Source organism: Vicia villosa, linkage group LG5 (genome assembly GCF_029867415.1).
Source record: "Vicia villosa cultivar HV-30 ecotype Madison, WI linkage group LG5, Vvil1.0, whole genome shotgun sequence".
NCBI classification, from domain to species: Eukaryota; Viridiplantae; Streptophyta; class Magnoliopsida; order Fabales; family Fabaceae; genus Vicia; species Vicia villosa.
Window position 1 is genome coordinate 126,566,819 of NC_081184.1, and position 22,471 is coordinate 126,589,289.

Here is a 22,471-nt window from a genome sequence, read left to right on the forward strand (position 1 = left end):
AAAACAATCTGCTTGACACTGTCCCACTGGGCGTGCCAATTTGTTTACGGTGATTTCCGGTAAACAACCGCTAGTCTTCCAAACTATAATAAATATGATTTGGTTACTTGCAGGATCGACTAGATTGATCCTAGGACACATAGTCAAGAAGATTGTTATCAATGTTTGTTCGAACCATATTCATTATTTGTCTTCTTCAATAAGCGTTGTTCGATTAACAGGACAAATAGTCTTGACAATCACTTTGTTACATATAAATGTGACTTCAACGAAGTGACATGACATAAAAAATTAAAAGGACAATTGAAACGTAAAGAATCTTAAACTGTAGAAATATAAAAGACTTTGAAAGTAAATAGCATGAAAGTAATTCGAAAGTAAATGACGTTAAAGTAAAGATGCAGAAACGTAAATGGCAAGAAGTAAACGAAATGCAGTAATTCTGAAAGATAAAAACAAAAAGATAATACACATGTATTAAAATGGTGGTGTCATACGTACATTTTCTCAGCGAACTCTTTCTCTTAACGCTTGATACTTGAGTAAATATGTGAGTGATTTGTACAAAATGAACACACAGAATCCTAACACTAAGACTCCTATTTATACTAGTTTCGACCTTAACGGTCCTATACTAATTTGCTGCCACGTTTCTCATCAGAACCTCCAGCGAAGCCATCTGTTGTTGAACGGTTACGAAACCGTCTTCGAATTTCAAATCTTCCCGCCTGAGTCCATCTTCGACGCGTGGCAGTGTATTAAACAAACACTACTAAAAAACACGCTAAGTAGTAATACTTGAATACATATTCTATGAATTTTGTCTAAGTCCCGAAGACATATGCTTTCATTAATCTTTCAGCGTTCACTTATCTTCATCGAACTTAGAAGTCTTTATTTTTTCGAAGCATGACCATCAGTAGCCATTCTTTTACTTTTTAAGGGATGGCCATCAGTAACCATCTTTTCTTCGATTCTCAACTCCTTCGAAGGATAAACAACATAAAACGAAATCTTCAGCTAACAATAGCAGACTTCCTCATCTCTGAACTTTCTCTCGATTATCTCTTCATATATCTCACCATCTTCATCCTTCTCCACCATTTGTTCATTCAATCACCATCAACTCTTCTTATCTCTTCATCATCTTCAAAGAAAACCTTCACACATCTTCTTTCATCCTTCTTCTTCACCCTTCAGCCATCACCTACAAATTTGCAGAATAAGAAAGTTCACGAGCTAACAGAAAATGAACCGCTTCGGAATTGGCATATGAAAAAAGAATATTTAACAGAATGAAAAAGGGGAGGGTGAAAAGAGAACCTGTAACAAACTCTGAAAAAATCTCTCTTCTTCAATCACCAATTCGGAATCCTCAATCACACTCCGTTCTTGATCCTTCATCGTCTTCATCCCAGCTTCAATCTTCACCGAACAACATCACCTTCACTGTTACTTCTGCAGATTCATCAACATCTGAGAACTTTCAAGTCTCCTCCGCCTTTCATCATCATCTTCATCACGTTCCAATTGAAACTCACGCAAGCACCGCCTTCAATATCATTCATCTCTGAATCGCATCACTTCCAGCTTCGTTGCCTCACCATCTTCATCAAACCACAACTATCATCGTCATCTTCAAGAACGATCATCCACATCAAACTTAAAGAGTCTCTTCAGTCCTCCCTGAAACATCTCCAATCTCGTTCTTTTACAACCTCAACAACATCATCATCTCCGATTCATCGTTTGAGTCGCCTCCGCATCCATCATCACCGCGACGAGTTCGCACCAACACGCGAGAGAAGAAGGAGATGAAGTCGGAGAGGAACGATAAGACGGAGCTGGGGAATCGGACGGAGCTCTATTTTGCGCCGGAGATTTGAAAATATCGCAGCCTCCGCCGTCATGTTCGTGAGAGAGTGAGAGGAACGTCAAAGAATACCAATAGCCACTTTTGGTAACCCTAAATCCCTCTTTTAATTTTCTGATTAATTGATTTGAATTAGTATGTTAATTATGGGTCATTAGTCTGAGTTAATGTCAAAGTAACGAAAATTAAATGGAATAATGGTGTGATTAGTATTAACATAGTTTGATTAATTGCAATTGGATCATAAATCCTTGGGCCACAGAATTTCTATCCACACTCCTACAAGCCCAGCATCACCGTTTTTGACAAATAAAAATCTGAAACAAAAATCTGCATGCTAATCCATCAACCCTGGGCCTAGCGCGATCTTGCTTTCCACACCCCTTATAGGCCCATGCGCCTCGTTTTTCTGATTATAACAAAACTCTGTTTGGGCCATCAACAGTGGGCCTTGCGCCTGAATTACTCCCTGCATCAGTATCTTCACATAAACCCCCCTTACTCCATAAAAAACATTAGATTTTGATTTCCTTTTAGATTTTTCTAGGTTTTTGTAGATATTAAAAAACAATAAAACCAATAAAAATTATTTTGCTAGATTGTTTAGATCAGTTTTAGGATTTAATTTTAGTCCCTTTAATTGAATATTTTTCAATATAAAAACTCTCAAAAATAATAGCTTTTTTAGTTTAATTTTGTACCATGCTTACTTGTGCTTTTTACTTATAATTTCACTTGTATATTCCTTTAGAATCTTAGGGCCCATAATTCATAACCTTTAGGCTAGTTGATCATTTAAGGCTAGTTTTCTTCTTTTTTCTTTTCAACTTTTAAAATACTTAATAAATATCGATGAAGATCATACCGTTACTATATTTCATAGTAAGAAAGAAATGATTGGGGCGTAGGCCTCGATGTATGTTCTTTCCTACTTAGAGGAAAAGAAATGATCGAGGTGTGAAGCCTCGATGTATTTCTTAACCGTTATTTAGAGAAACGATTGTGGCGTAGGCCTCGATGCGCATTCTCTAAATATTCACAACGGAACTCCTTTTTGTATTTCCTACTTAGCGGAGAAGAAATGATCGAGGCGTGAAGCCTCGATGTATTTCTTAACCGTTATTTAGAGAAACGATTGTGGCGTAGGCCCCGATGTGCGTTCTCTAAATATGCAAAACGAAACTCTTTTGGTATGATCTAAGTCACAAATTAAAATCCCCATAAAAAACACCAATAAAAAATACTTCATAAAACACTAATATATGGTCAGATTTAACACAAAGTAAGGAAGTGATGCGAGACCTTGTAGTGGGTTCTCGTCATCATGGAATTACCCTAAAAGACACAAACCAATCATTTCTTTTTTCTTTTTGCCCCATTGGCACCTAAGGGAACCGTTATTTCCGCTCGTATGCATCGTAGGCGATCCCTTATGCAAGAGCGCGAACGTTAACGCCGCCCAACTAAAAAACACAAAACAAACAGAAAATCTTGAGCCGAGCTACGATAACTCTGATTCCTGAAAAGGATACGTAGGCAGCGGGGTAGGGCCCGTGCGAGTATAATTCTTTATTTTCCCTACATTTTGCATTCATTTCGCATATAGGCATAGGCATAGATCACACCCTTTAGATAGAAACAAACATAGGTGGATACCATCGAGTACGATGGGCGTGAGGGGTGCTAATACCTTCCCCTCGCGTAACCGACTCCCGTACCTTGATTCTCTGGTCGCAAGACCCTGTTCCTTCCTTTGTTAGGTTTTCTGATATTCCTTTCCCTTATGGGATAAATATATTGGTGGCGAATCTGTTCATTTTTCGCGAGCGTGCGACACTACTAAACCAGGTCGAAAGCGTCCCAGTATGTCGAACACCACCACTACCAAGAAAAACAAAATTATTAGAAAGGTATTTATATTGACCTTTAATCTTTAGTCAATACTACCTTAACCCTTGTTAACTGTTACTTTCCTTTCTTTAGTTGCTAGTCCCTGCTGACTCAGATGAAACCACCTCTCCACCAAATCAAGAAAGTGAAATTTTTTCACGTCCCCCGCTTCCGACTCCAACAAAGAAACGGAAGGCCATTAAAAACACTCCCAAAGTAGTTGTCAAACCTCAAACAGTTCCGACAATTTCTTCTTCGTCCCAAATTCCTCCTGAGGTAACTTAACACCTTTTTTTTCAATATATTCCTCTTTGAAGATTGTTTTCTAACCTTTTCTTCTGAATAGAAAGCACCAACTGTCGACCATATTCAGGAGAAAGCTATCGAGGTTGCTGAAAAAATCACTGAGGCTGCTCCTGACTTCAACCTTTTTAGCCCTCAAAGGACTGATGCTTTTGGAAGCACCACTGGTTCAGCTAACACTCCAGGTCGAAGTCGAACAACGCCCCAAGACACTCCTATCACTGAACAACCTCAACTTGCAAATGTCGAAGCTGCTGATCACACCTCTCATTCGAAGCAAAACATCATTTCTCAGTCCAAACAACATCTTACTGTTGACGATACCAACTCTAACAATTCTCTTAGTAAAGAGGAGATTCTAGATTTGAAGAAGACTAACCCTTTGGAAGCTCTTTTTCGACTTCAGAAGTTGCGACCAAGTTCTTTTGATGTTCCTGCTCAGTCGACCAATCCTAACGCTGAAATTGATGCTTCTCTTGTCGAAGCTATATGCCAGTTAAAGGCCCATCTGAACGAACCTGAGTTCCTTGCTGTCCTTGAGAGTTCTGAACATCTTGGTGGAGAAATTCGTAAGTTATTAGACTTACTCATCAAAGCTTCTTTACCAGCAGTTGTTGCCCAATTCTTCTTTGATTTTGAGGCATACTACGACCAGCTCTGGAGGGACCTCATAACAAAGAGGAACATCACTCGACAAGAAAAGAACAAAGAACGTGAAATGGAGAGGGAATGGGATGCCAGTGCAGCTTCGACCAAAAGGGTTGAGGAATTTCAGGAAAAAACGTTAAAGTTTTCTGATAAGAAAGGAGAGATCGACACCAAGATTGCTGACTATAAAGCTCAAATTGATTCTCTCAACAAGAAGATCGAAGATCTTGAACAAGAAAAAATCAATTTGGCTCAAACTGAAGAAATCCCTTCGCCTGAAACTATTAATCAGGAAGTCCTGAAAGGACTTGGTCATGGTGAAAATGCCCTCAAATTGGAAAATAGCATTCGCCAACTTAGACAAGGCTTGTCTCGACTTGACTCTAAGATTGATTTTGAATCATCCAAGCTAGCTTATTTTAGGAACAACTTTCCAACTTTGTAATTTGTTTTCGACTAGCTGGCTATGTTTTTTGTAATGACTGTCAACATCCTTTATAAGGAACTTTTGTAATGGTTGGCCAAGTTTTGACCATTTTAATATAATTTATTCTTATTCTATTATGCGAATTTCTTGAAGTATAGGTTTATATTTTTTCAAATACTTACCATTTATCCTCAAGACTCGACCATCAGAGTTTAGCTCTTCAATTTCGTACGCGTTGTTTGAAAATATTTGCAAAATTTTAAAAGGTCCTTCCCAACTTGGGGACCATTTACCCAATAACTTATTCCTTTGATCCATTGGTAGAATAACTTTCCACACATAATCACCTATCGTGAATGTTTTTTCTTTGAATTTTTTGTTGTAAGCTTTCGCCACTTTCTCCTTCTGTCTTATTAATCTATCCAATGCATTTAGTCGTTCTTCGTCTAATTCCACCAATTCGTCTAACATCATACTCCAGTATTCATCTGGCGAAAGATTATTCTGTCGTTGAATCCTAGCCGATTGTAGATGAATTTCTGCAGGCAATACAGCATCATGCCCAAAAGTCAAACAAAATGGGGTAGTATTTATTGCTTCTTTTGGTGACGTTCGACAAGCCCAAAGGATTTGGTCGAGCGTTTGATGCCAATTTCTTGGCTTTCTCCCCACATGCTTTTTTATCAGATTTATGATAACTTTATTTGCAGCTTCGACTTGACCATTAGCCTGAGCATAATATGGAGTAGATGTTAGCAATTTAAATCCTGTTTCTACTGCAAAAGCTTGCATCTTTCGACCAATAAAGACTGATCCTTGATCAGTAGTGATAGTTTCTGGAATTCCATATCTGTAAATAATGTGTTTTTGTATAAAACTAATCACTGCCTCGTGGTCGGCATTACCCAAAGGAATTGCTTCTATCCATTTAGTAAAATAGTCTATTCCTACTAAAATGAATCTTTGTGGTTTAGAGGATGAAGGTTTAATTTCTCCTATTAAATCCAAAGCCCATCCTCTAAAAGGCCAAGGTTTGACAATGGCATGCAATTCACTGGCTGGAACATGTTGAATACCTGAAAATTTCTGACATTCTTGACACCCTCTTGCATACTCAATACAATCTTTTAACATTGTCGGCCAATATAAACCTTGTCTAAACAACAACCACTTCATCTTATGGCCCGACTGATGAGCTCCACAAACACCACTTTGAACCTCTGACACAGCCAAATATGCTTCAGCCTCACTCAAGAATTTCAACAATACGCCTTCAGCCGTTTTCTTGTATAAATCATTTCCCAATATTACATAATTTAGAGCTCTGTATTTAATTTTTCGATCAGTTCTTCCGACTGGATTGTTTAGGTACTGGACCAATGGGTTTCTCCAATCAGAATCTGTCATATTGTCGATGGCAAAAATTTCCAAGGCATACAAATCTTTACTTTAAACTTCATCTACCCCCCCAAATTTTGACGTTGACAATTGACCGAACTTGTCTAATATTTTATGAGTCTCTTTCTCTTTGATATCAACCATATCTTCTAACCGGTTTTTAGAAACTCTATAGCCAGAAGCAATCTGTGCCAATTCATTGGCAATATAATTACTAGATCTTGGTATATGCAAGATCTCAACATGTTCGAATTTTTCTAACAAACGTAATACAATTGCATAGTACATTATTAGATTTTCTTTGATGCACTTATACTCTTTCTTGATTTGTCGAATTACCAGCTCAGAGTCACCTCGAATTTCAACTCGTGTTGCCCCCGAGTCTATTAGGGCCTTCAAACCAGTTATTAAGGCTTCATATTCGACCTCATTATTAGAGCATACATCTTTCATTTTATAATGGAACTTTGTTGGAAGTCCTTTAGGAGAAATAATCAAGACTCCAATGCCTGATCCATTTTTGTGACTAGACCCGTCAAAAAACAACTTCCAGTCAGTCTGTTCAACTAGATTTGTAGGGAACTCGACTAACCCATGTTCGACTATAAAATCAGTCACAATTTGTCCTTTCATAGCTTTTAAAGGAACATATGTTAAAGAAAATTCAGTTAGCGCTAAGGCCCATTTACCAATTCGACTATGCAAAATTGGTTTAGACAACATATGTTTAATAACATCAAAATGAGAAGACACATACACATCAACAGGCTTTATATATTGCTTAAGTTTATTACATGAGAAATACAAGTATAAACATAATTTTTCAATATCATTATACCTAGTTTCAGCATCCACTAAAGTTCGATTGAGATAATATATAGCTCTTTCGACGCCATTATCATCCTCTTGGGCTAACATACTCCCAATTGTCGAACCTGATGCAGCTATGTACAATTTCATACTTTTTTTTCTATTGGGGGGTAACAAAATAGGAGGCTTAGTCAAATAAGCTTTTATTTGGTCGAATGCCTGTTGATGTTCTTGCTCCCATTTGAACTGATCTTGATTCTTGAGCTTCACAAGTGGTGAAAAGATCTTCGTTTTGCCACTTAGATTTGAGATAAATCTCCTCAAGAAATTAATCTTCCCCAACAATGACTGAAGTTGTTTCTTTGTTTCTGGCGCTTTTAGCTCCAAGATTGCTTTCGTCTTGTTCTGGTTTATCTCAATACCTTTCTTGTGAACCACGAAGCCCAGGAAATCCCCTTGCAGTTCGAATAAACTTGCTTTTCAGCAACCTTTCAATTTCTACTTTGATTTTTTCCATAACTTCTGGCGCAAATCTTCTTGGAAGCTGCTTGATAGGTTTCTTCCCTGGGTTTAAAGGTAACTGATGCTCTACCACACTTCGACTTAAACCAGGCATTTCATTGTAATCCCATGCAAAACAATCTTTGTATTCTTTTAAAAATCGAATCAACTTGGTTTTTAGATCATTTGTAAGTTTTGTACTTACATAAGTAGGCCTTTTAGTGACTCCATCACCTAAATCAATTTCCTCAAGAGGATCTTGAGCTTGCATTCTTTTTACTGATCCTAACGGATCCATTTCGAAGCCTAAAGGTTTGTCGTCGTATATCCCGTCAAACCTTTTGACCTGGCGATCGACTTCTTGATTGTTTTCATTTTTTACCATCATGGCCTCACTAGCCATATTCTTCTCAAGTTCGGCTTCTAAAGTCGTTTTTTCTTTGTTCTCGGCCAAATAAGCCGTTATTCGAGCCAGGTATTCTGACTCAGTGGTCATCATCTTTGACTGTTGTCCCCTGCTCAGGAGGACTTTCATGATTCAATGGTTCATTGGGATCTTCCTTATTCCAAATGAAACCATAATTTGGGTCTAAGTTCAAATACTTAGACACACTTTCATCAGAAGAATACACCTCTTCTGCTTTGTAGCAAGGAGCTACATTTGCTAAATGCTGGTCGAAGTGTTTGCGACCACTCTCAGTTTTGTAATAGCTTTGGTCAGCTTCAACATTCTCCACTATACCATCTGGCCTCCAAATGGCCACACGCTGATGTAGAGTAGAGGGAACTTCTCCTATGCCATGTATCCATTCTCGACCTAGAAGTAATTTGAAATTAGCTTGAGATGCAATCACCATGAAGATGGTTGACCTGACAGTCGAACCAACAGCCAACTGCACCTGAATTACTCCCAATATCCCACTGGTCTTTCCCTCATAATTAGATAACACCATATTATGAGGCCTCAAGTCTTTGTCCGATTTTCCCACTTTCTGAAGTGAGGAATAAGGCATCAAGTTCACAGCAGCCCCACCATCGACAAACACTTTGTTGATTGCAACCCCATCTACCTTCGCCCTTATGAATAAAGGCTTCAAGTGGTACATCATTCCTCGACCCGGCCTTTCGAACACAGCCTTTTGTTCTTCCACTACTCCTTTTCCCATTACATAATAACAAACAGGAGCTTCTTCCACATTCTCGTCAAGAAGAAAATCATCTTCATTCTCAGATACTTTAGACACTCTGTCGAACTCTGCTGGAAGTACAGATACAATTCCACAGTCAATTAACAACTCATCTGACTCTATGTCAAAGTTGTCGTCGACCTCTTCGTCCGACAGTGGAGAATACTCAGGCTCTTTTTCTATATTGAGAGTTGGAGCATCATCATTAACTAACTCTTTGATGAGTTTCTTTCCCAGAATCATCCCTGCAGCCAATCTCTCATTTGCCACTTTGGCCTGTTCTTCAATCAATCTCCTCTGAAACGGTTTCGGCTAATAGTGAGAAAAACCTGCCTGCATCATTTTTGAACTTTCTTGTCCATTCTTATAACTTCTTTGGTAGCGCCTCCACTGTGTTCGAGTCATAGGATTTTTTCCTTTGTAGTTTGGAGATATGTAATCTTCCCTTTTAGACCCACTATCAGTCCATGAGCCTTCAGCATTTGCTCCAGTACCTTGGATCTGCCATTCTGGACGTTTCCCTCTGAAGTTAATGGGTTTCACCCATTTGTCTTCAGGCACATCCGTCTTAGGACGGAAAGTCTTTGGTTTTTCGAACCTCTTTCTATATTCTCCAGCCCTTCGACCACTGTTTTCTCCTGTATACATGAACTGACGATTCTTGCCTCGACGAGGGTCGAACCTCACTTTGTTTGCAGCATCAACATTGAAAACAACATCACACCTTGGACATAATCCAACTTGAGAATTGTTGTTGTGATACCTCTCAAGGAATTTCAGAAGACTCTCTTTTGGTTCAGGATACACCATGTTCAAGCCTTTGCCATCAGTAGCACCGTCTTTCTTTCCAACAAAACCATCAGTAGTCTCGACCATCATTACATCAGCAAGCTCAGTATAGTAAGCCTCTTCGACTTGCAAGGGATCAATATCAACTTGCATTGATGACTTTGGTTTCTCTCCAAATTGTAGCCTTCCTTCCTTCAAAGCCTTCTGCACCAAATCCCTGAAAAGGACACATTGAGAAGTCTTATGACCCAAAAAGTTATGAAATTTACAAAATCCTCTTTTTTTCTTTTGTTCAAGAGGAGGGTTTTTAAGTCCTGGGGGTACTATAATTTGCCCATCAGTAACCAACAAATCAAATATTTCATCACATTTTGTTATATCAAACGAATATGTTTTACTAGAGAATTTTTCATTTTTACTTTCGACCAGATTTTTATCTTTTGAAGGTTTAAGTAATTTGCACATATATGGTGGCCCTAGCTTCAGTTCAGCCACATTGACTTCTCCCTCTTCGTATTCACTATCACTATTAGAGTCGAACTCGTTTGTAGTAACATAAGCTATCTTTTCTTTCTTATGATATTTACTAACTCTGGCTTTTTCAGCTTTGAGCCTTTCGAACTGGCGTACTCTGTCTTCCAGTTGTGCCATATCTCTCAAATGTTGGGTGTCCAATTTCTTCCTTATGGAATAATCTAACCCACCTGCAGCCATTTCGACTAACTCATGCTCAGGAATTTGTGTGAAACATCTAGCTTTCAATAACCTAAAACGGTTTAAATAATCATCGACTGTTTCTGTACCCTTTCGCCTAACTCCAGCTAATTCTTTCAGACTAATCTTCGACTGTCCCATATAAAATTGCTCATGGAACAATCGTTCTAACTGGCTCCATGAAAACAAAGATCGTGGAGGTAAGGTCGTGAACCAAGTAAACGCATTTTTTGTTAAAGAACTTGGAAAATATTTCATTTTAAATTTTCATTGTTTGCTAATTCTCCAGCCTCCGTCTAGAACCTAGCAATATGTTCGACTGTCGACTCGCCAGTCTCACCAGCAAATTTGGTAAATTTTGGGATTTTCCAACCCCTAGGCAATTCTGTTTGCCTTACATATTCTGACAATGGAGAAACAAAATTTGGTCTGTGCAAACCTACGTTTATTCCATTCTGAACTAGAATTTGTTCGACTACATTAGAGATATTATTATGTCCAACATTGACATCTTGCTGGATATTTCTAAGAACCTGATCAGCATCTTGATGTCTTTGTACTATTCTAGGGACTTCTTGTTCAATTTGGTCCCCATGGTTTGTAGGTTCGACTACCCTCACGTTCGACCCTTGTGGCGTCGGAAGGTTTGGTTGTGAGGGTGCTCCAAAGAAATCTGCTATTCTGGCCATTTGTCCAGCCAATACCTCATAACTTTGGTTCGTGTTGTTTATCATGGGAGTAAAAACAGTCCCCATTTATTGAGTAAGGGCATTCACCATTTCATGATTACTTTCGTCTATTTGTTGTCGAATTGACAACATTGACGTAGTACTTAAAGATGGCAAAGCTTGGTTATTGTAACCTATGCCCATAGGTCGACCTCTTGGATTCGATGTGCTTGTTGCCATCATGCTGTCGGAGTATAATGAAGGATTTGTATGCAAACCTTGCATCATAGACGTAGGCATTCCAAACTGAGGGTTAAAACCTGGTGGAGGCATCATTCCATGAAACGACGGTCGTAATGGGTTAAACGGTGACCTTACATTCGTTGGTGATGATACCAATGTTGCTGCCGTCGATCCACCAATATTTGTTGTTCTAACTGGGGATGAATTTGCGGCATTCTGTGATGTTGTTCCGGTTAGAACAACTCCTTGATTTCCAGAAAGGTCAGAATCATTTATATTAACTTCAGACATGTTAGTTAATTTTCGACCACTTCTTAATATCATACATAACTATCACACTAACAAATATGAAAATAAACAGCAATTGACGAGTTACACTGGGCGTGCCAATTTGTTTACCCAGAAAAATGGTAAACAAGCGCTAGTTTCCTTTTTAAAGGTTACTTTTGCGGAATCAACTAGAATATTCCAGGACTGTTTGCTTTAATTTGTTTATTACGTGTATCTAGTTTGTATTAAATGCAGCAATAACTTTAAAGTAAAAGTAAAACACTGAAATTAAAGGCTTTATAATAATCAAAAGCAACAAAAAAGCAGTAAATGTACACTGAAATTGAAGCATAACGTAAAATGATTGCATAAATTAAACTGGTACGCATACGTACATTCCAAAGTTGCACTCGTTACTCATTATTGCATAGAGATTTGAGTTTACTTGTGTTTTGTAGAAAATGCGGACCCTAAACTGTTCCTATGGAACTTGCTTAAATAGTAAAAATAACATAACTACTACTAACGGTCGACTGATTATCAGCCAACACGTGTCTTCGACATGCAGTATCTTCAACTGTGAGACCTCCACGCGTCCTGTGAAAACTGCCAGAAAACTGCTTGAAACTGCCTCTTGACTTCTGACGCCTTCCGACTTCAGAACTATACTCAAACAAAACGTCTAAGTTTTCCATTTGTTCTAGTCAAACACGCGTGATGTATTGACTAGTTCTAGTCGATCTTGGCCATGATGATTTATTGGTGGTCGAATGTCAGTCTTGACTAAACAAGACTATTTTAATCAGACTCTTCATCTTAGATTCTTTGATAATCTCACCTATCTCAGAGATCACTTACCATTATTTAGTAAGTCGAAATCCTAGGGTAACAGGGCCTAAATTAAATCTCACTAACATTATAGGAGATTTTTGTATATTTAACTCGAATATTAATAAACATATATTATACACGTTTATATAATATCAAAATTTGTATCCAAAACTCATTATATAAGGCCAACCAATCAAATAACACGTCATTAATTTTTCTTCTCATGGATTATGAATGATTTATCAATGAAAACTCTTAATCCAATTTCCAGAAGAAATTTCCAAAAATTTAAAATTTTCTTCAAGGGAGTAGAAAAGACAAATTTTCTTGTACCCTGTTTGATGCAGAAATTAATAAAATGAATGGACAAAACATGTGTCCGAGGACAGGATAGAAACATGAATTTTTGTCCTTTAGCAAATTATAGGATAACTTTTTGTCCCAAACACAAATTATCAAAAACTATCCGAATATAATATTTTATATATCAATAATGAATATTATATAAAAAGTTATATTATCGTATTCAATATATAAATTTACCAAACAAAATATATTAAAAAAATTGTCTAGTGCCTCAATGATCAAACGCAAACACAGTATAGTACAAAAAATTACCTTGTATTATTTTGTACTGTCATGTACTGTTCTATTCGGTACTTATAATTTTACAAATCAACCGCACTCAAAAAAATATACCTTTTTCTGAATCCTCTAGGCCATCAAAACTAATTTGAAGTTGTCATACGGTGAACTGATTTTTATATCAAAATGTTGCGGTTAAGCAAGAGTCGCCACCGACTTTTATTTTATCCAAATATTCAGAAAGGTTAAAAGAACAAAAAAAAACCTTTTTAAAGAAAACAGGTTTCGGGGGGTAATTTATGCAAAGGGAAGGTGTAAGGCACCCTTTGCATCCATGGTTATCCATGGGCTCTTGATTGCTTTGCTCGTATTCGAAACCAAAAGTTTAGAAATGTATAGAAGAAGAAGAAACAAGGACTTTAGCTCGTAAATGGGAGTAGCCTTTTTGAAGATTTTTGAAAAAGAGTAGAAAAAGATTTTTAAACCAGAGCATGCAATTAAGGGAAAATTACATGGTTAGATGAAAAATGTTCTTTTTAGCCTTTCAGGGTGAAAGGGTCTATCCATGCCATAAGAGGGCAGGAAGCCTTTCATTTGGAGGTTGGAGGGTCATCGCAATATCGTTTGCCATAAGACTGTCCCATGCCATAGAGAGGCAGGTAGTCTAAGGGAAGGATCATAATGGCCTTTCGTTTAGGCATCCAGATGATACCTCAGCACTTCGTAGGCAACTTCGAGGGACGATATCATATTAGCGAATCGAAGGCAGCATCATTGGGACCTATGATCTTAAGAATGAACTGAGGGCAACATTGCGGAGGTATCCTCGTATTCGAGGGACTTGGCTATTCTGCACTGAAAAACAAAAGGCAACAAGGCAACAGGCAATACGAGGGGTTACCATAAAAGGTGTGTGGGTGCAACAATCACGTGGTTAACTTCAATTACATTTATCTTGTAAAATTAGTGATTCTATGTTTAGTTCGAGGTTACACTCCCTAAATTACTAACCATGCATTTAATATAAACAGTATTAAGTGCATTCAAGGCCGAACAATACAAACCAGAAACAGTGACGTGATAAACCATGGGGAAGGGGGAAAAAGCAATACTAAAACCCCAACAGAGCAGTAGGTCTGACATAAGTAATAATTTTAAAAGAAAGAAATTAAAATAAATTAGGTTTTAGGGTTACCGACTAATCGAACTTTGACCGGCTGACTAACCCTGAACAAAAAGAAAAAATAAACAGAAGGGGTGAGTGTAGGTGAAGTTCATTGACATTTTTTATTTTTGACCGGCTGACTAAGTCATCTTTTTGATTTTTGACTTAGCAGGCTTTTCTTTGTATATATGTTTTTTCATTTATAATTTTTTTCTTTTTGAAAGATATTGACTGCCTTGCTTAATGATTGATGAACCATCATTGGCTTTTGATTGACATCTCCAACACTTCTTTGATGTGTGCGGATGAACGCTTGTGATTGAAACCTTTGTTGAAAGGTGTACTGAATGATCCTCTTAAAATAGAATGCACAGCCAAATTAACTGAAAATTTACCTGCCCCGGGTTAAAAATGCGGGTTTTTTCGTACAGAAAGAAACTTCTACTTCTTAGGCTCAAAAGGGTTGACGAGGGATTAACATCCTTATATCTCCACTGTTTAGGAATTGAAACAATGCCTGTACATCGTCAGCATAGTCCACTCAAAAGCATACTGTATGAGGTTGCGGTATTGTTTTCGTCATCCTCCCTTAAAAGTTATACAGCTTTAGCAGGAGTTGAGTATCATAAAACATATGCAAAGTAAAGATGCAGTTTAAATGAGTAATAGCGAAATAATTTATTCAAGACAAACATATGCAATGCTCTGATGATGATTATTAAAACAAATAATGTCTATCATGAGTCGAATGTTTAAACAAACAGAAAGTAAACTTGCAAATGAAAGTAGATCTAATGATCCAAAAGTTCGTCCGTCTAGACGTCAATCAGTCTTGTCATGACTAGGCATAGGAGCGGTGTAGTCGTTGAAGAGACCAGCTGGTCCTCGACGTTCTCTGGTGTCGTGGGACCTGTCATCTTTCTTCTTTTCATGTCCTCGACGCACACCCGAGTCATCGAGGTTCGAGCTGCGAGCAACATCATTGCCCCTCGAAGCTTTAATCGCAGCTGCCTCGCCTTCCTCGAAAGTGATGAAGGCTTGAGCTTTGCGGAGGAGGGCGTTCATAGTATGCACCTTCTCGATTTTGATGGCTTTCTTGAAGTCACTTCCAGGGAGAAGTCCACGCTCTAGGAGATATCTTTTCATGTAGTCGGTCGTCTGTACTTGAACGGCCTCTTTATTGAACCTGTCGAGGTAATCTCGAAGAGGCTCGTTGGCTCTTGGACTATGGCCTCGAGGTTTGCTTCCGATTTTGGCTGCCGACGGGAGGCTGTGAAGTGACTCAGAAAAGTTCTTTGAGCTCGGTCCAGGAGTGGATGGAGTTGGGGCGAAGGTTCCTGTACCAAGTCATCGCTCCTTTCCTGAGGGTGGTCGGAAAGATGCGGCATTTGATGGACCCCCTGACGACGTGGTAATCCATGACGGCTTCGATGCTCCGAATATGGTCGTCAGGGTCGGTCGTTCCGTCGTATTGGTCCAAAGCTGGTGGTTTCTCCATCCCTCGTGGGAGACGGGCTCTTCGGATGCTTTCGGACAAAAGGCTGTGGAAGTCCTCTTCGTCACTTGGTCCCGGGGAGGTGGAGTGTCTGCCTCGCCGGGGCTTTCCTTGGAATTTTTCTGGACTTGCGCGGTTTCCCCTAGGAGGGGGACGTTTGCGGGGTTTCAGCACGGCTTTGGAGGGGCCTCGGTGATCCCGTTCAGGGGATAGGCTTCCGGTTTCAGCTGCCTCAGGTCTTTGATTATTCATGCTCTTTCGTGGTGGAGAGCGGAAATATGACCTCCGGCGGTGGTATCTTCGAGGTGGAGAGCGTGAGGAGGACGGGGAGCATTGACGGTGTCTCCTCGGTGGCGATCGTGAGGAGGAATAGGAACGTGACCGATAGTTCCTCCGTGGAGGGGAGTGGTATCGTCGCTTCCTTTCTAGCTCGTGGATGCGGCCGTCTTGAAGTCGGAGGAGGCTGTTTGTCTTCCGCAGTTCCTTGAGCACGAGGGCGGTGGTGGGATCAGTACCCTCAGGGATGTCAATCTGCTCCTCCTCCTCTTCGTGACGGACTCTTCGCCTGTCGGAGGTGTGTGTGAACGAGGAGGCAGCATGCCCGTCTCTGGCGTCAGCCTCGTTCTCATTCTGGGGTTGTTCTTGTTCATTATGGGGCCGAGCCTGCTCGTCGTCTCCGTTCTAAACGTGCCCCTCGGGGCGAACTTGTTCAACATTTTGGACCTGTTGAAGGCTCTGCAGATGCTGGATGTCATGGATTTGCTGTCCCCTGGGTTGTGAGGTCTCATGCCCCGATCTTCTCTGCCCGGGAGTGGCACGCTGCTGTCTCTCCAACCGGCGACGATTTGTCCCCTCGCGGGTGGACTCCTCGATCATTTGTTGCAGGAGGAAGGGGTCAGGGTTTGGGATGTTGTTATCAGCCATGATGATTGTGAATGGATTAGCTTTGATCTTTGTTTGTTAAAGAAGGGGGAGCAAGATTCCCATAGACGGCGCCACTGATCGTACCTGATCAGAAGAATCGTCAAGGCGGCAAAATCTGGCTTGAAGAGCAAGATGGGGGGGGTACCTGCAAGGTTCTCCGATGCCAAAGTCAGTAGCTATCAGAGAATGAAGGTTTAGAGAGTGTAGAATATGATACCTGACCCTCTAGTGAAAGAGGGTATTTATAGCCCCCAGCGTTGGGCCAAAGTTTCCTAATTGGGCCAAATCCAATTGGATGCCCACGTGCTAGGAAACTGCCAGAACGTTTTTGTGCTAGGGCTGAGTCAGCAGGTGACCCACGTTCTGGAGGAGCGTGGCGTAGGATCTGGGAGAGGTTGACCGGATCCTTCGCTGAAGAGTCACGCGTGGTCTTCATGCTTGGTCAATTCGTAACGGCTACTAAGCAAATGGGCCCAAAACGCTGTGGGCCTGCTCGGCTGGCGGGAAGAGCTGGGCCTGCTCGGCCCAGTCCAGAACAATTATGTTGTAATTAGACTTTGTTTAGATTATGTTGTAATTAGACTTTGTTTAGATTATGTTGTAATTAGACTTTGTTTAGATTATGTTGTAATTATACTTTGTTTAGATTATGTTGTAATTAGACTTTTGTTTAGATTATGTTGTAATTAGACTTTGTAATTTTTTACTATTTTGTTATGTGTGATACACTGATACCTTTGTTTAAAATTTGAATTTAAGTTATGAAATTGTGAATTTATGATATATTTTTAAAAAATTTAAAAGCTAGTTATATTTTTTTTGAGACTAAATCATCCGGTTCGACCGGTTTTATACCTATATAATGACAGGTCTATTCAACCGAGTAATCCGGTTTAATTCGGTTTAATCCGATTTGGTCGTGCCGTTCGACCAGTGACCCAGTGATTCGACCGATAAACCAGTGACCCAGTACCCTCACCGGTTCGATGACCGGTCCGGTTATGTTTAGTTCGAGGTTACACTCCCTAAATTACTAACCATGCATTTAATATAAACAGTATTAAATGCCTTCAAGGCCAAGCAATACAAACCAGAAGCAGTTACATGATAAACCATGGGGAAGGGGAAAAAAGCAATAATAAAACCCCAACAGAGCAGTAGGTCTGACATAAGTAATAATTTTAAAAGAAAGAAATTAAAATAAATTAGGTTTTAGGGTTACCGACTAATCGAGCTTTGACCGGCTGACTAACCCTGAACAAAAAGAAAAAATAAACAGAAGGAGTGAGTGTAGGTGAAGTTCATTGACATTTGAAGGTAAACCCTAATTTTAAATAAAAGAGGCAAAATAACAAATATTTAAATAAGTATAGAATCAGGACTTAGCTTTTAATTGATAGGCGCGTGGTCGGAAGAACCCTGATGGTAACCCTGGAAAAAAAACTGCACAAAGAAAAAGGAAATTTTATGATATATATATATATATATATATATATATATATATATATATATATATATATTTTCAATCGACTTTTCATCAAGAAAGAAAAAATTAAATCTAATAATGTAAACAAATAAATTAGTTAGTTTATATAATCAATTTTATGAGAAAAAAAAATTAACCAAAAGAACTAAATAACTAAAAAAATAAAGAGAAAAAGGGATATACATTGACAGTGTAAAATATTTTTACACTGTCAACCAATCACAACCATGTATCTAAGTAAAACATAATTTTAATTAAAAAAAATTAATATGACATGGCAAGTGTAAGGATTTTGATTGGATGTATGTGTAAAATTTTTTTACACTCTCAGTGCACTACCTTTAAACTCTTTATGAGAAAAAGGGATATACACTGACAGTGTAAAATATTTTTACACTGTCAACCAATCACAACCATGTATCTAAGTAAAACATAATTTTAATTAAAAAAAATTAATATGACATGGCAAGTGTAAGGATTTTGATTGAATGTATGTGTAAAATTTGTTTACACTGTCAGTTGTTAGAATTGTATAGGATAAGTATTTTTAGTATCGTCTCCTCGGGGATTGATGCGATATTATCGCCGTTCTACAACTTAGTGTATTTTGAGTTAAGGCTCTGGATGTTTTTAGTGTCATGAAAGATAAATAGCATGAAAAGAAATTTAAGACAATAACTTAAGTTTTAAAAACGGTTTGGTAAAACTGTGTCAAGATTAGTGTTCATTAGATTGCTTCATATGTACTCTAAAGATTATATATATGAACCTATTCATGATTAATACAATCACGTATCCTCTCGATACTGTTTATCTCTAAAGCAATATCGTGATTATTATCATATTCACCGTCAGATGATCTCTCATGCCGACAATCAACATGATAATCTTAAAAGCTCGATACTTGTGAATATCAACTCACAAATCTATCTCTAGAGTTTGTTTATTGATAGATGAATATCTTTTAGGTCTAGCTTTGAAACATATCTCTCAATAATGATCCAAAACAACAATTGAAACATAAATAACAAGATATTCACCATGTATTAATCATTAACCAAGTTCATACATAATAGATCAAAGAAAGTACATATTTACAAACTAACTACCTCTAATCTTGACACAAGATGAAACTTAGCCCTCCATATCCATGGAAGCTTCAACAACAAGCAACAAACCAAGATTTAGTGACATCAAACTCAAGAAGATCAAAGAAAGATGTTTGGAAATCTTGATTTTCTCTTAAGAAAAATGGTTTTTATCTTCCTCTCTTGCCCTAACTTTTCTTTCAAGTGTGTGTTATGATAAGAACTCCCCAAAACCACCTTTTTCATCAATTTTATGTGGCTAAGAACAAAAGTTGAAAAAGTAGGTCCGCTGAGCGGAGCAGTAAAAATATTTGTTTTGTCTTCAAGGTCCGCTGAGCGGAGGTAATTTTTCACTTATCCCTGCCCATGTCCGCTTCAACTCCGTTGAGCGAACTTTCTTGCGGGAAATCTCTGCCTGGGTCCGCTTCAGCTCCGCTGAGCGGAGCTTCTTGCACAAAAATTCCTCTTTTGCCTTTCCAACCTCATTGCAAGCTTGCTTTGACTATTCTTTTCATTCCATATTGCCCAAAAGTTGCTAAAACCTAAAGAAAAACATAACAAGAGTTAATAAACTAACTTAATTTAGAAAATAACCCAAAATTATTTATTTACATACTATTATATCAAAAGGTAATCAAATTTGGCACAAGAGTTTAAGAAATACCACAAAACTTATATACAAAATATGCACAAAATGGGATTCTAACAACTCTCCCCATCTTTGATCTTTGTTTGTCCTCGAACAAAGCTAGCTCAAAAACATATATCTTCGAATCACATAAGGTTAGTAACATCAATTGAATGGCTCAAACTTGAGTTACATACCTACAAGATAAGTCTTCCTTGCTTGTACAAGATTTTAACATGACTATGAACCACTTTCTGAACACAAACATTTCAACACAATTGCATTAAAAAGATAATGTTCATGAATGAATCACCTATGTTTCATTTCACAAAATAATTGAAGGACAATTGCCATGATAGCATAAGGGACAATTCACACTCACTAGCAATGATGCACATCCAAAACAATTCATATATTCATCTATACTATGCACACGAGACAATAGAGACAAAGATCACTGAGGACTTCATTCGGTTGTAACTTGGCCTGGGTTCCAAACAAGTGATATTATATGTACACGACCATTGAAACAAAGAGGGTGAATGATCATGGAAAGCATTATTTATGTATAACACTACTAATATGTTACCCTTTTGTTTTTCACCATACAATGCATTCTTTCCTTTTCTTTAGACCATTAACACACATTTTTCTTTTCTTTTATCATTTGCTCATTCTTTCTCAAAAAAATTTTTTTTTTTCATTGATTTTCCTTTTCCAAAGAATGCATTGCACCACCATTTTCTTTCTTTTCTTTCTCTTTAAGAAACATCTCTCCCCAACTTTAAACATTTACATCTATAAAGACATCAATGCTTTCCATTCAAGGTTCAAGTACTATTGGGTTAAGTGTTTACCAAAGAAATTGTCAAGCGAATCACTTCTCTTTATCAAAATTCATTGTGTTTTCCTTTGAGTCACTTGACAAAACAAAAATTTAGGCTCAAAATTGGTTACAAAATATCACACACTCACGGGTAGCCTTGTTTAAGGTGGTTTTTCTCATACTACTAAAAAAAATGCCTCGATCCCTTCTAAGTTCTAATGTCTCATACAAAGCAAGATTAAACATGAATCATTTGAGTTAACATTCATCACTAGAACACTCTTATTTTTATACACAATGGAAGTCCACTCACTTATCTAGTTTTGTCCTAATTTTGATTCAAACACAAACAAAATTTCTAAAATGCAATGTGACAAAAAAACTTTGTGTAAAGCCCTTAGTTCATAGTCACCTTATAATCTACAAAGCAACAAAATACTTACCTTGGTATGAACATCATCAAGAATCTCATCATCACCATCCAAAGTATTTGATGTTGACACACCTTATCACTTTTTCTTCTTTAGAGCATCACTTCTATTCCAAGACAAACACAAAACATTATATACACCTTAACATATAATATATGTACACTATTCTACTACTAAAACACAATATTATAACAACAAGGGCATAAATTGCCCACACAAACACACATTACTTAAACAAAATACTTAATCAACAAAGGCATAAGTTGCCTACAAAATATGTTCGGGTGGCACCCACGGCCACCAAAGTACATCAAACCTCATCCTTATATGGATGGCACAAAAGTAGTTACTACAAAAACAATAGGAAATTATGCTACTAGTTCAACAACAAAAAGTAAATAACAACAATACAAAAGTAAACACTGAATATCTTCAATCTTCCTCATCGTCCTGCTCCACACCATCTCCTTCCTCTTCTTCCTCTTCACCATCCCCCTCTCTGAAAAATGGCCTCTCCGCAGGCCATGCACAATGAGCCTCATAATCCTCATTAATAGGAAAAGAGGGAACATCCGCCGGGTTGACTTGGTGGCGATAGAGCTTGCACAGAGAATCATGAATCATCGCCTGCGATCTTCTGTTGGCATCAAAATACGCCCAATTGTACCTGCAAGCTAATTCTTCATTATACCTACCACCAGCAGGAGGAGCCATGTTCTGTGGCTGAGGATGCTGCTGAACACCTAGCTTGGGAGAGCAGTGCCTATGCACATAACCGGTGTCCACAACACTAGTGGATTTCATGCTTGCAACATTAGGAAACTCCACACCTGCTTTCCTACATAGTCCCATAATCAAACTTGGAAAACCAAGCTGAGCAGAAGGCTTTGTCCCTGATTTGGTACCACTTGAAGCCACAATCCTAATCTCCTAAGAAATGATTTGAGCCACATCCACCTCTCCACCTGTCATAATCCAAAACAAAAGACAAGACATGTCAATGGTTAGGTCAGATGTGTGGCTCCTCGGCATGACATTGTTCAGGAGGAAGACTGTGTACAACTGTGCCATTTGAGTCATATTCTTCATGTCCATCTTTTGAATATAACCGGAGGGGTTAAGAGTGAACCCTCGGCGCTCAAAGGATAACAGATCAGCAATCTCCTGCATATCCCAAGTCTTTGCAGCCTTTTTCCTTGCATACTCACACTTCTCACCTGCAGCACGGGGAGACGGTCTTCCCAAAAAAGTGTTAATTGCATCCCTTGAAAAAGAAATGCCCCTACCTCTC

The 22,471-nt window shown here is 38.4% G+C and overlaps 1 protein-coding gene across 1 annotated transcript; it reads right to left on the minus strand.

The window, feature by feature from the left end:
* Nucleotides 1–15,584: 15,584 nt before the first annotated feature.
* On the minus strand, nucleotides 15,585–16,721 carry LOC131605375 (uncharacterized). The gene is made up of 2 exons (XM_058877739.1): nucleotides 16,521–16,721; nucleotides 15,585–16,478 (listed from the first exon to the last, which is right to left on the minus strand). Exons 1-2 carry the CDS (start codon nucleotides 16,719–16,721, stop codon nucleotides 15,585–15,587), a joined length of 1,095 nt encoding a protein of 364 aa, XP_058733722.1.
* Between the last annotated feature and the right edge of the window lie 5,750 nt (nucleotides 16,722–22,471).